Here is a 16,035-nt window from a genome sequence, read left to right as displayed (position 1 = left end):
GACAGAGGAGTTAATACAGTTAAGGTGTGCAGGTTGATGGACAAGTGTCGCGTTGTTAGAGTGATCAGAGAGAAGCCACAGTCCTTTTCCCGTGCAGAATATTCGACAACCGAAAATGAATCTTCTCCAGATCCCTTCCTTCTAATCTACCAAGTTTAGGGATTAGGGTTATTGAAATTTGATCCAACAGCTAAAATTATTATAACTTTTAAAGTGGACCTCTATATGTAGCCGTTTGATCAAATTTTAATAATCCGGATCCTCAGACTTGATGGATTAGGAAAAAAAGATCCGGATCACTGCACATACATAAACAAATTAGAAGGAACCACTTGCCAAGATAAAAAATAAGCACAAGGGCGCATTGATTACAGCAACACGTCTCTCTCTACTAGTTGGCTCCCTCTCAAATTTTCAACTAAAAAGAGAGAAGGTTGTAGATTCAAGTTGTGTCTCGACTCACAGATGGATTTCTTGAGTTATTGCTTGATAATCCCATGTCTTCTCTCTCTCTTGTATTTCTCAGCTCAAGCTTTCAGATCCGATCCCAAAAGGCTTCTGCTTCCACCTGGACCAAAGCCATTTCCCATCATTGGTAATCTCTTGGAGCTCGGCAACAAACCCCATCTCTCTCTCACTAACCTTTCAAAACGCTACGGCCCCATTATTTCTTTGCAACTCGGACAAGTAACCACGGTTGTAGTTTCTTCATCAACCATGGCAAAAGAGGTCCTCCGAACCCACGACCAGTTCTTGTGCAACCGAACCGTCCCTGACGCAGTTCAAGCTTGCGACCTCCGCCAGGACAGCTTGCCCTGGATACCGGTGTCAGAGAAATGGAGAAACCTCCGTAAAATATGCAACAACCAATTGTTTGCAACGAAAGTCCTTGATGCCAACCAAGCCAACCGTCACCTGAAAGTGCAGGAGCTCGTCGCGGATATCAATGAAAGCATTGTGAAAGGTAAGGCGGTAGAAATTGGGAGGGCCGCTTTTAAGACGACAGTCAATCTGCTGTCGCGTACTGTTTTCTCGGTAGATTTAGCTGACCCGAGCAGTGAGATGGGCAGAGAGTTCAAGGAGATTGTGTGGGGTTTGATGGAAGAGTCAGGGAAGCCAAACTTGGGGGACTATTTTCCTGTGCTTAAGAAACTTGACCCCCAAGGCATTCGACGGCGCATTATCAAGCATTTCCTCAAGATTGATTTGCTTTTTGATCGAATGATTACGCAAAGGTTAGAATTAAGAAAATCGAACGATTATGTCACAAGTTATGATATGTTGGATTCTCTCTTGGACATCAGTGAAGTGAGTAATGAGGATATGGACAAGCTCTTGATTGAACATCTGTTTGTGGTCAGTTTTCTGATTTCAAGCAACTCATATTTGATATTTTAGGGTTCGTTTGATAATCATTTTGGTTTTTCAGTTATCATTTTGTTCATTAAAATTTGGGATTCCATTATTTAATTGTTGTATTGCTGCAATATGTGTATATATAGGCTCTATTTGTTGCGGGCACGGATACAACTTCAGCCACACTGGAATGGGCAATGGCTGAACTACTACGCAACCCGGAAAAACTGTCGAAAGCGCATGAGGAACTAGAGCAAGTCATTGGCAAAGGAAAACCAGTTGAGGAATCGGACATTGCTCGACTCCCTTACTTACAAGCAATAATCAAAGAGACCTTCCGGTTGCACCCGGCCGTTCCATTTCTAATCCCTCGAAAAGCCAAACAAGATGTGGAAATTTGCGGGTACGTTGTCCCAAAGGGTGCACAAGTGCTGGTCAATGCATGGGCTATAGGCAGAGACCCCTTCATTTGGGACAACCCAACCTCATTTGCACCGGAGAGGTTTTTCGGATTAGATCATCAAATCGATGTTTTAGGCAAGAATTTTGAGCTTATTCCGTTTGGTGGAGGGAGGAGAATATGTCCAGGCCTGCCATTGGCGATGCGGATGCTACACTTGATGCTGGGTTCACTTATTAACTCATTTGATTGGAAGCTTGAAGATGAAGTTACACCAGAGAACATGAACATGGAGGAGAAGTTTGGCATCACCTTAGAGATGGCTCATCCTCTAAGAGCTGTGCCGAAAAAAGTCCTAATTTGATATGGTTAATAGTATTAACTTTTAACTTGTAATTTTATATTTATGTGGGTGTTTTTTTTTGTTTGGATTAAAAGATACGGCAAGGCTTATGTAAAATAACCCAAATATACCAAATATTGTAGCAAAGGGAGAATAAAGCCTCATTTTGCCAATGGAAGTTTTCTTTTCTTCTTATTTTAGGTACGCTTTACTATTATAAGTAGAAGGAGAAATTCAAACTTGAGATATCCTTAATATCGAACAAAGTAATACCAATAGTAATATTTTATTGTCACGCACAATCTAGTTTTTCATGACCATACCAAACATGTAGAGGTTGATGTCCATTTAGTACGGGAGCGTGTTCAGAGGAAGGATTTGATCCTCCACCATGTCTCTAGCACTGACCAACTGGCTGACATGTCAACGAAGGGTTTGCTGGAGGGTAATGGATAACACTTGTGATGACACATCTACAACAAATAGGAAACTAATGTCAAACCTTAGAAGATTAGGAAAGCAATCTAATCATATTAGGAAAGGAACCTAATCCTTATCTCACCACTAATTAATTTTTCCAACAATTGGTATACTGTTACTTTAGCGTTCTGTACTAATGAAACAGCTGAGACAATGGGAGTGCATGTATCTCATACCTGAATATAAAAAACTTTTGTAGCCTCTCTCTAAGTTTTAAGTTTCAACTACAAAGGGAAAAGGTGTAAATTCAAGTTTTGTGTCAATTGGTGAGTCTGCACTTAGACACTGATCAGAGATGGATTTGTTGAGTTCTTGTATCTTAATCCCATGTCTTTACTTTCTCTTGTATTTATCGATTCAAGCTTTCATATCCGGCCCCAAAAGGCTTGTTCTTCCACCTCGGCCAAAGCCATTTCCCGTCACTGGCAACCTCTTACAGCTTGGCAATAAACCCCATCTCTCTCTCACTAACCTTGCACAACGCTGTGGCCCTGTCATTGACCTGCAACTCGGACAAAAAACCACGGTTGTAGTATCTTCATCAACCGTGGCCAAAGGAGTCCTCCAAACCCAAGACAAATTCTTGTGCAACCGAACCATCCATGACGCAATCCAAGCATGCGGCCTTCACCAGGACAGCTTGCCCTGGACACTGTTGTCCGCGAAATGGAGAAACCTCCGCAAAATATGCAACAACCAATTGTTTGCCATGAAAATCCTTGATGCCAACCAAGCCATTGGTCACCTAAAAGTGCAGGAGCTCATAGCCGACGTCAATGAAAGCGTTGTGAAAGGTAAGGTGGTAGAAATTGAAAGGCCTGGTTTCAAAACCACGCTCAATTTGTTTTCGCATACCATTTTCTCGATCGATTTAGCTGAACCGAGGAGTGAGGTGGCTAGAGAGTTCAAGGACATGGTGTGGAGTATAATGGAAGAGACAGAGAAGTCAAACTTTGGGGACTATTTTCCTCTGCTTAGGATACTTGACCCCCTAATCGTTTCCGCAAGATGGATCGGCTCTTTGATCAAATTATTACACAAAGGTGGGAATCGAGAAAATCGAATGATTATGTCACAAGTAATGATATGTTGGATTCTCTCTTGACCATCAGTGAAGTGAGCAATGAGGATATGGACAGGCTACAAATTAAACATAAGCTTCTGGTTTGTTTGTTACCTTCTAACCATTCACTACTTTACAGCATGTCTAATAACCATTTTAGTTTTGAATTTTGACTCGTTCAGTACAATTTACGATCCCATTCATACATTTTTCACTTGTCAACTCATTTGACTGGAAGCTGGAAGATGGGGTTGTACCAGACAACATGAACATGAAGAAGTTGGCCGGCCTCACCTTGCAGATGGCTCAGCCTATAAGAGCTGTGCCAAATTCTTTCTAATTTGATATTGTAATAAGTAGGAATGATAAAAATCTAACAACATTATCGTAAAATGCTAACTAGAGTCACCTCAGCGGTATCATCTTTTTCAGGTGATTCATAACACCTTGCCAGAAAGCTTGGAGGAGTATGTGCAGGTGGAAGATTCTTCAAAACCACTGTATTTTTTCAAAAGCTTCTTCATATTAGATTTGTTAACAAAATGAATGGTAAAAATTGTGTAGGAGATTGGACGAGACGGGATGGGAGGTTGTCCAATTGCCATCTTTGTTATGATGAGAGCACATATTTCAAACTCCGCAGTCTTATGTTTAGGTAGTTAAATATGTAACATCTTCTGTTAATTCAATTTTCTCAAAGGCTTGCATAGGTTTAGAATGTTCACAGTTTTATGTATTGTGTTCTCACTTTCAGTGATGGAGCAGATGAATATATGGTAAACAAATTCCTCTATCAACTGTCAAGTATTCACCGGTGATGAGAAATCGCGTGGGAAAATTTGTTCATTGGTAAACTGCACCTCGCAAGTTTGATATGAAAGAAGAGGTCATGCACTAAAATGATTTATTGATTGTATTTGTTTTGGCAGGTGATGCTCACAGTTCTAACACAATTGGAGTTGGGTGAAGTACGATATTTGCATTTACTTCCAGCGTTGAATGTAACGTGCACCTTGAATTTTCATAATGCAGGTAGCAAAAATGTTTTGAGGTTTCTAATTCCCCAAGATTTAACTTCGAATTATTGTCACAAAACTGACCAATTGATGGTTGAATATGGCGGTACTTGCACGAATGCAGACATCCCCAGCTTTGCTTGCTGCAAATGATGTTGTTGTTGCTGCAATTCTGAAAAAGTGAGTCTAATCAGCGGTTTTGATCACACAAAGCAGTTGAATACGAGATTACACCAAGAAACATGTTTCAAACCAACTCATGCTTAATGAGTTTATTCATGCAGTTAGGGATCGGATAAACAAAGTACAGAAGAAAAAGAGAACATTTTTTTTTTCTCCCACCAGCACAGAACTCACTGATGACTCTTCGCCGACAGAAACTCAGTTATGGCAGGTAAGCAGTAAGCTACTCATATCTTTCACTCCCTTCTGGTGGAAAGATTCTCGAGTTGAGACTTCGATGCCATGTCACTCGCATGCCCAAGACACACAAGAGAGACAGAGATTCTTCCTTGTGAACGGGATATATCTCCTCTCCATCAGGCATAAAAATCATAGAAACAGAGAGAGGGATATACCCAAGTTACACCAAAAAATTTGCGTTTTAGTAGGCAAAACAAATTTTTCAGAAGGATGTGATGTGAGCTCCGGGAGTAGGTTGTGTGTGGGGAAGGTGTTTGTTGTCATTGTCGATGACTTTCATGTACAAAAGTAGAGAAAGAAACGTAAACTATGCCGTCACATTGTTTCCCACTCCACTACTAGTCCGACAACCATAGCAAACAAGAGGGACTTGAGCAACACCAGACAATAATCATCGGAAGCCTATATATTATTTGATGCTGTTCAAGTACCTCCCATTTACTATGGTTGTTGTTGGACTAGGAGTAGGAAACAAGGTGATTTCCGTTCTCTTGACGAAAATGAGCAGATCCAAGTGCACTGGAAATCTCTTCACTTTGTGGTTCGGCCATTTTGTTTTGTTTTGGGTTGCTATATATTGGTAGTACTAACCATTCAAGAAGTTTGAGCCCTAGCTAGTACCAACTCCCAACCCTTCAGAAAAAGTGATTTCCTAAACCCTTTGAGGAAAAGTGTGATAGCTATTTGGTTGTTAGACTAAAACCTCTACGTTCACACCCTAGATTAAGTCAATAGATCACGACTAACACAACATTAAAACTAGGTACAATTTTGTTAAGCCATTAAATTTGAAAACAAACCGATAGTCGAGGTCAACTTTCTTTATTATTAAGGATGCAAAATAAGAAAGACGTTAATTACGAGGATGAGTTGTTTGTGTAACGGTAAAGGTGTTTGTTCTCATTGCTTATGAGACATATCACGAGCTTCTCCAAAGTAATATTTCACAAATACTAATTATAATTGAACTTTTTAAAACGAATAATTTACATGTTGTCAACGGCATCATGATTAATAAATAGCGATTCAGTGTAACATTAGACTTCTTATGTGAAAGTTCTACAGATAATTCTCCAATATTAATATGTTAGATTTTTTTTTTCTTTTGTGAAATATACAGTCTATAAAAAATTGGTCAAATGACATACCTGTACACCTCAACCAATATAAAAAAAAACATAGATAATTAAGCATTTAAGCCATCGAAGAAACTAAAATTTAGAAAACACTGTAAATTATTAGAACAAGAACGAGTTTTAGTACAATAAAAATGTTGCTAACTTATGATTAAAATGTCATAGATTCAAGCCATGTGAACGATCTACAAGAATCCGAATTTATGAAACTTGTATTTTACAACTCAAACACTCATTCCTTCTTCATCCTTCAAAAGATTAAAAAACCTAGAAGGGGGAAGCCATATTATGCCACCTTGGGATTTGGGTATATTCTACCAAAATGTTTCACAAACAAAGAGGCATATTCAGTTAAATAATAAATAATAAATAAATAAATAAAAGAAAGAGGCAAAGACCGTTGGTTATAAATCAACCAAAAATACGCCATTGCTCGGTAGTCATAGCTGCTTCTGGTTATAGCCTCTAGCCGGAAGAAGAAGAATCCACCTCCCACCTCTGAGACTCCGACCACCTTCCTTTGTTTTCAAACAAAACGCCGTAGAACGTTGTGGAATCGGTCAGTCCTCTGTCCTCCCTTAATTATCACGTCACGCTCGCGTTCCCTCCCGCGAAACAAACAAACGAAGATTTCAGATTTTGCAGGTTTTTCAGAATTTGGGTTTTGATTTTACCTTTTAGAATTTGCAATCGCGTTCGAAGAATTAGACAAAGAAAGCAATAAAAGTGCGATGGTTGAGGCGGCGGCGGCGGCATCATCGTCCTCAATCTTCACCAACTACCCTCTCCTCTCTGCTCTCGTAGCTTTCTCCATTGCCCAATTCATTAAGTTATTCACCTCCTGGTACTTTTCTCTCTCCCTTTTGCAACCATTTCTCCGAATTTGGATCCGACCCAATTCCTCAATTTTTGGGTTTTTGCGTTGCTGCATGATCTTGTTCTTTATTGACCTTTTCAATCATTCAATGTACCCGAAATAAAATTGTTGAATTTTTTTAGTTGACATTTGGGTTTTTCCCAGATCTTGATTCTTGCGTAGAAAAACGTAATCTTTAATCAAAACATGCTTGTATGGTAATTTGATTCCTGTAAACTATTGGCCACATTTCGATGTTACAATGGTAATTTGATTCCCGTGAGATTGGTATATGGAATTGAGCCTCTGTGAAGAAATTATTTATGGGAAGTTGTTCTTTCCTTTTGTGATTGTTGGTATTATTATTTTATCCTAAGAGTTCTTAAACCTTGATAGATTTGCAGGTACAAGGAAAGAAGGTGGGATTTCAAGCAACTTCTTGGATCCGGTGGAATGCCTTCGTCTCATTCGGCGACTGTTACTGCTATTGCTACAGCCATTGGGTTCCAAGAAGGCGTTGGCGGATCACTCTTTGCAATTGCATTGATCTTAGCATGTGTGGTAAGACCCCTCACTTCTTTCTGCAGCATTTTGCAGCTAGCATTTGGCCTTACTTCTTAATGCAATTTGTTTACTTTTTAAAGTGTGAAGTTGTCATTTGGGCTTACGTTGAACTGAATTTTATATCAATCCAGCTGAATATGTGTATCCACATATCTATATATTCAGTGACAAAAACATTTGAAAATGAATGATAAAGATTTGTTGTTATCATGTTTTTTAGATTGTACAAGTCAATAGGATATCTCTAATGTAGAAAATTTGGTGGCAGGTGATGTATGATGCAACCGGTGTAAGACTACAGGCTGGACGCCAAGCAGAGGTTTGATGTTTTTGATCTCCTGGATCTCTTTGAGCTCTTTCCCACCCTTTCCTTCGTTTTCTTGAGTTTCTTATCAACACCCTGTCTAAGAATTAACTTCGTCGAAACTTTGATGTTTGAATGCCATGTTTTGTCATCGTGTTATCATATAATTCAGCTTCATGAGTATCCTACTCAAATTTTGGTTGATTTGGTTATTTATGTATTAACATTGGACATGAATATTCTTCAGGTTTTGAATCAAATAGTGTATGAACTCCCTGCTGAACATCCTCTGGCTGAGAGCAGACCACTACGTGAGCTTCTCGGCCACACCCCTCCTCAGGTCTCTATATTGCATTAGTATGTGCTCTTAAAATTATTTAATGGATGATGTATCTACGAGTATAGGATACCGAAAACTTTGATGAAAAGAAACCTTTTTTTATGACGATCCTTGCTCCTGTTTGACAGGTTGTTGCCGGCAGTTTGCTTGGAATTGTCACAGCATGCATGGGCTATTTGATTACTATAACAATCAGTCATACAACATGATCCTGGAGTGGTTTACATCCACATAGATACTGATATTGTGGTATCATCTCTTAGTGCCACATCTGATATACATTTGGATTGCGAATTGCAGATCCATCTTCATACGCGGTATTTCCCCCAACGTTGAAGACATAGGCCTTCTTGTCTACAATTCAGTTAGCATGTCTTCACTCTGTAAAAAAACAATTGTTTGCAAAATGTAATTTGATTGACTTTAAAGTGTTTTTAGCGACGAAACGGTCTTGTTGATACGATTAGTACCATGCTCGGTTGATGAAGATGACGATATTTTGCTTTGGTACTACCTCACGTAAAGGTCCATATTTGCCTTTGTAATCCAAGTAAGGCATAAAGTAGAACTTTACTTTTATAATGCCAAAAGTTGCCACTCATTCATACATTCAATTGCGTGAAAACCAAAATCTCCTCAAATTTGATAGCAGAGGCTATCACATGGTACTTTGTAATTATGCGCAACTCGTTTAGAAGTGTTTTTAAAATGATTGAAACCGTTTTTGGTGAACTTGTTTTGGGATTCCAAAAGCACTTGAAGTGTTTTTTGCAAAAAGCACCTTAAGTGTTATGTCATGATTCACTTGTATTTTTACCAAGGGTTGATTCTAAAAGCACTTTCATCAAAAGTACTTTTATTTTATATGCACTTTCAGACGAGTTACATGATGTTTCTCTCCCTAAGTTCAGATTTCCCTCCCGTGAAGAAAAAAGGTAAGCATGTTTGCACATCCCGAAGCGTTGGGAGGTAACCAATTCACTATCCAAGAAGAATTGAAAACAGTTCAACTAAGGAAGCAATTGGAATTAACTACGGGAAATGATTTCTGCACACATGTTTTCACCCTATGGACACCATTCGTTCTTTTATATATTAAATTCTTTCTTTATATAATACAAGAATCAAAGACCATCGTTAGGAGTGTCTAAAGATAAATAAAAAATAAAAAAAGATGTACAAAAATCACTCCCCTCGACTTATAGAAGGATAATACTAGATTTTGAAGATATAAGATTGGAGATAAGATGGGCGAAGTTGAAGATTTGTTTGTCTAATTCAAGTGGAGCTTCTGATTGTCCCTTCACCATTTTGATTGTATCATGTTGGAGTCTTTCTGAGTTGGCCCTCTTATTATCTTTTTGAATCTCACTCCCTCCCTCCTTTACAACTTGTACGGTGCACAGAGAGAGAGACAGAGAGAGACAGAGAGAGACAGAGAGACAGAGAGAGAAAGAACATAGCTTACTTGATTGCAAAGTGACATACATAAAAATACATTCTGTTGCAAAATGTCGAATGTTACGACAAACCTAATACGTTACTCCTGCACATCAAGATCACTTTTATTTCGATAACAAATGTCATGTGTCAAGTCTCTTGATCTTTAGTATGTGGTTTTATTTCGATAACAAATGTCATGTGTCAGTTTCTTGATCTTTAGTATGTGGTTTTACGCCGAGAGTAGCCGAGAATACCCTTCTCATTTCCGTTATAGGGTCACGGACAACCCCTGACTTCACACGCCAAGCAACATGCTCATCCGGTCGAACTAAGATGGCTCCTTTGTCAGTCATTTGGCAGATATCCCACCACGATGACGAATTTGGTGAATTTTTAACTTCCACGAGGTCAATGTAATTCTCCCAGGGTGCCAATGATGCCTTACTTTTTACTTCGACTCCTTTAACACTGCCGGCAGGCCACAACACACACACCCTTGCAGAAACTTTTAATTCCTCGGCCACTTTGAATGCAGCATGAGCAAGACGGTAAGACGGCTCTGTTGGCGATATAATGAGGAGAAACTCGACCTTGTCTCCAGGTATAAGGTCCAGTGTAGAAATAGTAACCTACAGAAGAATACACCATTGAGGTGAATGAAAATTGGAAATACAGTTAATCTTCTACAAATCTGTTTTGACACTATGGCATAAAGAAGTTGTTGCTTTGCGTTATTACTTTTACTTGGGAACTAAAACATAAAGCTTCGTGGCTTATGGAGCCACAACCCGCCAACACAGACCGAGATGATTTCACCACAAGAGGAAAAGAAAACAATTGGCAACAACAGCAAAAAGACATATATTATGTAAACATTTGAAAGAAAACAATAGCAACATACCTCACTTGAGGTATCTGACAATATCCTCACGTTCATGTGGGGGAGCCTTGCACCTGGAACCACAGAAGGAACATAGTCCCTCCGGCGACCAGTAGGTCCTTCTGGAGCACTCATTCCACCATCACTATCAGGGATAAGTGCACCTTCTAGATACCTAAATTGATCTCAAGTTAATCTCAAGTCAAGCTCCAAGACTTTGAATCTAAAGCAGCTTGAATAATGTGATACCTAAAACCAAGATCTTCTGCCGGGAACTGGAGTTGGAGGCTCTTTCCTTCTTCAAATATGTGCCTTAGATTAGCAAGCCTTGACGACCCAAGTGGATTGTTTTCATTCAAAAGAGATTCCGATAGCTGGGCACGACCTATCGTGAAAATTCCATCCAATATGGCCCTCTGTAATTCAGATGGTAAAATGGAACCAACCCCCTCATTTATGACGCGATGTACTGCAAAGGAAATTAGTAATGACATGTCTCCAACAAACAAGGAAAATAGCTCGTCATGCAATAAAGTAATGGTAGATTGGCTTACCTGAGTTTGCAACAGTTGGATCAAGACCAAGTGCAGCAGGAACAGCCATGGCTGCTTTGAAGTTCTCAATACTAAGTTCTGTATTGAAAACGGCAATCTGGAAAAAAATGCAAATTTTGATGATTAAGATCCATTCTAATTTCACATTAAAGTTAAAGAATAGAAGTGAAGGAGATAAAGAGAATACCGGCCTACGTTCTGTTTCATAAGAATTAAGTATTGAAGACGGTGCAATACCCTTTACTACCGAAGCTATTTTCCATGCAAGATTATGAGAGTCCTGAATTCCAGTATTCATTCCTGTATAAATCACATAAAAGGCCTAAACTCATTTGAATGATTAATCCCAGGCGAGTTTCCCTTATTCGCATAACAAAAAAAAAATACTAACCAAACCCCCCGGCAGGAGGGAACCGATGAGCAGCATCGCCAGCAAGTATTATTCGGTTGCCACAACTTAGAAACTTCTCCGCAACTTCAGCATGCATAACCCATGGTTTTATGTCAATCACATTTATGTCTCCTAGCTCTCGACCAACCAACTTGAAGATTATTTGCTCACATATCTACAAAACTTTAAAACCTTTAAACTGAGCAATTACCCACAATGAAGAAGGATAATCTCATCATAGCCACAAGAATATGCCCTTAAACTTAGTGTCAGTCATGAGATCAAGTAGAACAATTTCCATTAAATTAACTTATCTGCAAAGAAAATACCTGGGGACTGAAATCTTCAAGGTTTTGCTGAGGTGGATAAAACGGAATCTGCAAGACGACGAGAGATAATTAGTGCAATTTCACATTTACACCCCCAAACTTGTTTACAAAAACAATTTTAAAGCCTGCAATACCTGTAATACAAATTCCCCTTGCTCGAGATCATGAGCAACAAGGACCCCTATAGCTTCAGTATTGAAGATGAAAAACAGCATGCCAGGTCTCTCACTGAGTAAATACTTCCCAAGAACTTTGCTCAAGAAATGGACACTCACAAGCTTCTGCAAGTCCCTTTCACCTCTCATATCCACTCCAGCCAGCTTACGTACAGTACTTCCAGCTCCATCTGTACCAACAAGTATATTACATCTGATATTCCTTTCCATACGCTTCCCATCCTTGAGAAAAGATGCAGTCACAGAAACAAAATCTTCACTCGCTTTGATGGAAACACACTCATGCCCCATTAATAGTTGCTTTTCCTGAAAGGTTCCATGGTTGAGGCCTTCCAACCCGTCAGTTGTACAGAACTTGAAGCTGAGATTTTCAAGCTGCTTAAGTAGTAACCTAATCAGTTTGTACTGTGAGAAGTGTGCAACAGAGACCGGGCTGATGACTTGCTCAAAATCTGAGACAAAGTGAAATCAAAATGAAACTGCTAACATACCAAATCCTAAAGTATATTTATAAATGTTTGAAAATTTTGGATACATGGGAATGGTCATTGTATGGAATATCTCAAATAATTAGAATTTCTTGTTGTCTAATCTCAAAATCCCATAAATAAGACCTAAAAGCTGTGTGCCAAGTAAGGAAAAAATGGAATAATAAATAGGTCAAATGCACCTTGGGGTTGCATATGGTCGACCGACCCAAGAATTGAACCATAGAGCGAAGTGCAATATATGAACTTCCTCCATAAATCTACTGGTGGTTGAGACCTTTGGATCTCCTCTGCCAGGCCATCCAATTTGCGAAACACCTACTAATACACAAGTTCAAATGAAGCTTGAAATCCCTCAAATAACTCATAATTTAATTATATCTCCCAAACATGAAAACCAACCTCCATGGATCGATTGTTGATGAAGTGCGCCTGCGGATGATTCGAGAAAGTTTTGCTCTTCTCCACAACCGAACATTTGACCCCTGCAAAATGATACAATGCATGATTATGTCTCAAGTAAACAAGACCTAGTACATTTCATCTGATAAAATTTCTTGCAAAAGAAGCGGAAAGTTTTTTACTTCCAACAAGAAGTTTCACATTATTCCAAACACCTCCAGAAAATCTCAAGCATGATTTCAAATTAAAAAGAGTAATAGCACTGCATTTGCACCGAAAATTCGACAACACGAACTTACTACTCCCTTTACAGACAATTTGATTATAATTACTTTTTTTGAAAGAAAAATAATAAAGTATGCATCTTTGAAGGTGAAAATATTAAAAATTGCTAAGTAGAGCATTATAGAGTTTTCATTCACCCATCCCACACTTTCTAGGCAACCAAACAAGGCCTAAGGACTGGAAAACAGTCGGTTAGGACAAGAACATACCTAGCTTTGTTAAAAGTATGGACAAAACGAGACCCACAGGTCCTGCACCGACGATCAGAACCGGAAGCACCGTATCGTCTCCATTGTTGAAAGAGTCCGATGATAAGGCTCTGCTATGCTTGTAGCCAAATGGGTATGCTTGTATTCTGGCATTGGCTTTGTGTAGGCCGCTAAAACTCCTGAACAACCGCGAAACCGCCATAACCCAGAAGCTGAAACGACGTTCAGAGCATCGCCTTATATGAAGAACGGGAGCTTCAATTTGCAGAGGAACTGCAACGGCTCAATGCGGCTGGGAAACGGCTTGGTGAGGCTGTGGAGCGGCTGAAATACAGCTCCGATTTAGTTTGGTCCATTCAGACGCTTATCGTGTTCCGAACTGGGTCCCGAACTGGTGCGACCGATGGCATTCGCTTGTTTGCAGTTGCCGACGGTGGGAAGACGGCGGAAAGGTTTCAGACTCGTATGGAAGAAGATGACCTTGTATAAATAGATAACGGTGTCGTATTAGTTTTAATATTTGTTAATTGGCAAATCTCCGCCGCTCCCAAATCAAGATTCTTTGAGTTTTCACGCTCCCGAATCCCTCCGCCGCCATATCCGTGCTTCATAGATCTCCATTGAAGCGAGGAACAAGAAAGATCAAAGAGTGAAGGAGTGGTGGTTGCTTTGGTGGTTGGCTTGGGCCTTGGTGTGTTGGAGAAGGTCGGTTTGAGGGACTGGACTGAATACTTTGGGCTTAGGTTTGATTTTAAATATTTTGGGCTTGGGCCAATACATGTGTAAACTGCTCATGGGTGTAGCTTTGGGTGTTCCTTAAATAATGTTTGGTGCAGACATTAGAGAATTTTTAGTGTGCAGGAAACATGATCTCATGCATTAAGTGTTTATAATACAGTTGGATATTTGTATTATAACACTTTATGTATCGAGCTGTATTTTAGGCACACAGAAAAATTAACCCATGAACATCGAGAAAACTAGGCTATTTATGGGTGTGAGAAATTATGAATCAAGGGGTCAATATTACGTCAGAAAATGAATTTATCAACTACCCCTAATCAATATAATTTCTGATTTTTTTTAGTTGCTGGATATTGCGCTGTTGTAATGTCAGGCTTATACACATTTTAATTTCGTATGTGTTAGTAAACAAAATAAAAATTTAAGCAACATCAAAGTCAAAATGTGTTAGCAAGCATGTAAGATGCTAAAGATGAGATTAAATTTGTTGCTCATATATTCATAAAACGTAAAGGGAAATAAATTAAATGTAATGTCATTAGAATGTTATAACTTTTCGTCGGCGAAAATTTTCACTTTAGCATAGTATTATTATGATTATTATTACCACTGGTAAAAACTTTACCTGCAACAAAATGATGAGACAATTGTGTCTACAAAATAAAAGCGATGGTATACATAAACAAAATTGCTCATAACTGAAAAACAAGCGCATAATGGTGTTGCAAAAAATAACAAATTAACAAAGTGTGGGGTGTGGAATTTAATAAGAATCTCACTATATATGTTATCACTTATTAACAATGCAAATGGAAGCAAATGCATTTGCTAACACATGTGATGTCATGTGAAGTGATTTATTGTCAAATTCCAAATCGCCACTGCCCCACTTCCCACAGAGCAAGTTCATCCGTTACCCAAAGCCCAAAAAATCCCCTCCGTGGGTCCTTTTTGTGGAGGGCAATTGATGGCAAGTCTGCCGTCAGCCCCAAGCCTGAGCAATTTGAGCCCAGGCTTGCGTCGATAGGTAAGACTATCTTTAACCTCAAGTTTGAGCAATTTGAGCCAAGGCTTGCGTCGATAGGCAAGGCTAACGTCAACCACGTTTTTTTTTTCTTTTTTTAATTTTTTTTTTTTTACGCATGTAAATAATGCGCATATTAGGCGAATAGGCTAATAGCTTCAAATAGCATGAGCCCTGTTGCTACAGATTCAAATTTTGTGCCAACTGCTGACTAATGTGGCGAGATGAGGGCCATTGGATTTCCAACAGCCTGATGATCCAGGCCTTTGGGTTTCAATTGTAAATAATTTTGAAAAAATTATTGTTGGGTCGTGTGCCACGTTTTAGACCATCGTATCCAATAATAATAATAATAATCCAACGATCAAGCTTAATCTAATAATTAAAAATAAAAGAAGAAGGGAGAAAGATACAAAAAACTAGGAAATTTTTTTTATTGTATAAATATTGAACTAGCTTCTTCGTTTGCCTTTTAAATTATAGCATTGGTCCCTCAACTTTAATCAAATTGGAGTAATGATCCCTCAATTAAAAATTCATTACTATTGGTCCCTCAACTCATCAAAATATGTAGCTATGGTCTTTTTTGTCAACTTCTTCAAAATTTTGTCAAAATATGTTATGTTTGAATGACCATTGCTACAATTGGAGTTCATCAACTCATCAAAACTTGTAGCTATGATCATCTTTGTCAACTTTGTCAAAATAAGTTATGTTGGAATGACCATTGCTACAATTGAGTTAAAGTTGAGGGACCAATGGTAATGAATTTTTAGTTGAGGGACCATTGCTCAAATTGAGTTAAAGTTAAGGGACCATTGCTACAATT

At 38.9% G+C, this 16,035-nt stretch overlaps 3 protein-coding genes and 1 pseudogene across 7 annotated transcripts; 3 read left to right on the top strand and 1 right to left on the bottom strand.

The window, feature by feature from the left end:
* Positions 1-465: 465 nt before the first annotated feature.
* On the top strand, positions 466-2,192 carry LOC137735878 (geraniol 8-hydroxylase-like). Its single transcript, XM_068475231.1, has 2 exons — positions 466-1,356; positions 1,503-2,192. Exons 1-2 carry the CDS (start codon positions 466-468, stop codon positions 2,118-2,120), a joined length of 1,509 nt encoding a protein of 502 aa, XP_068331332.1. The 3' UTR covers positions 2,121-2,192.
* Positions 2,193-2,874: 682 nt separating this feature from the next.
* Positions 2,875-4,842, top strand: LOC137736265 (geraniol 8-hydroxylase-like; annotated as a pseudogene).
* A 1,811-nt stretch (positions 4,843-6,653) lies between these two features.
* LOC137738033 (uncharacterized) lies at positions 6,654-8,887 on the top strand. 3 transcript variants are annotated; one of them, XM_068477635.1, is made up of 6 exons: positions 6,654-6,776; positions 6,863-7,061; positions 7,478-7,634; positions 7,906-7,956; positions 8,189-8,281; positions 8,410-8,887. In XM_068477635.1, the coding sequence occupies exons 2-6, from the start codon at positions 6,949-6,951 to the stop codon at positions 8,488-8,490; spliced, it is 495 nt and encodes a 164-aa protein (XP_068333736.1). In that variant the 5' UTR covers positions 6,654-6,776; positions 6,863-6,948; the 3' UTR covers positions 8,491-8,887. The 3 variants fall into 3 exon arrangements, with proteins under 3 accessions (XP_068333736.1, XP_068333738.1, XP_068333737.1); XM_068477637.1 differs by having other exon boundaries at positions 6,673-6,776; positions 6,854-7,061; XM_068477636.1 differs by having other exon boundaries at positions 6,683-6,776; positions 6,899-7,061.
* Positions 8,888-9,733: 846 nt separating this feature from the next.
* LOC137737445 (uncharacterized) lies at positions 9,734-14,093 on the bottom strand. 3 transcript variants are annotated; one of them, XM_068476919.1, is made up of 11 exons: positions 13,439-14,093; positions 12,945-13,027; positions 12,725-12,860; positions 12,013-12,506; positions 11,879-11,926; positions 11,550-11,724; positions 11,346-11,458; positions 11,159-11,255; positions 10,854-11,073; positions 10,626-10,779; positions 9,734-10,353 (listed from the first exon to the last, which is right to left on the bottom strand). In XM_068476919.1, exons 1-11 carry the CDS (start codon positions 13,638-13,640, stop codon positions 9,919-9,921), a joined length of 2,157 nt encoding a protein of 718 aa, XP_068333020.1. In that variant the 5' UTR covers positions 13,641-14,093; the 3' UTR covers positions 9,734-9,918. The 3 variants fall into 3 exon arrangements, with proteins under 3 accessions (XP_068333020.1, XP_068333021.1, XP_068333022.1); XM_068476920.1 differs by having other exon boundaries at positions 10,854-10,989; XM_068476921.1 differs by lacking the exon at positions 13,439-14,093 and having other exon boundaries at positions 12,725-12,863.
* Positions 14,094-16,035: the final 1,942 nt, after the last annotated feature.

This window comes from Pyrus communis, chromosome 6, assembly GCF_963583255.1.
Source record: "Pyrus communis chromosome 6, drPyrComm1.1, whole genome shotgun sequence".
Taxonomy (NCBI): Eukaryota; Viridiplantae; Streptophyta; class Magnoliopsida; order Rosales; family Rosaceae; genus Pyrus; species Pyrus communis.
This window is presented reverse-complemented; position numbering and strand designations above follow the sequence as displayed.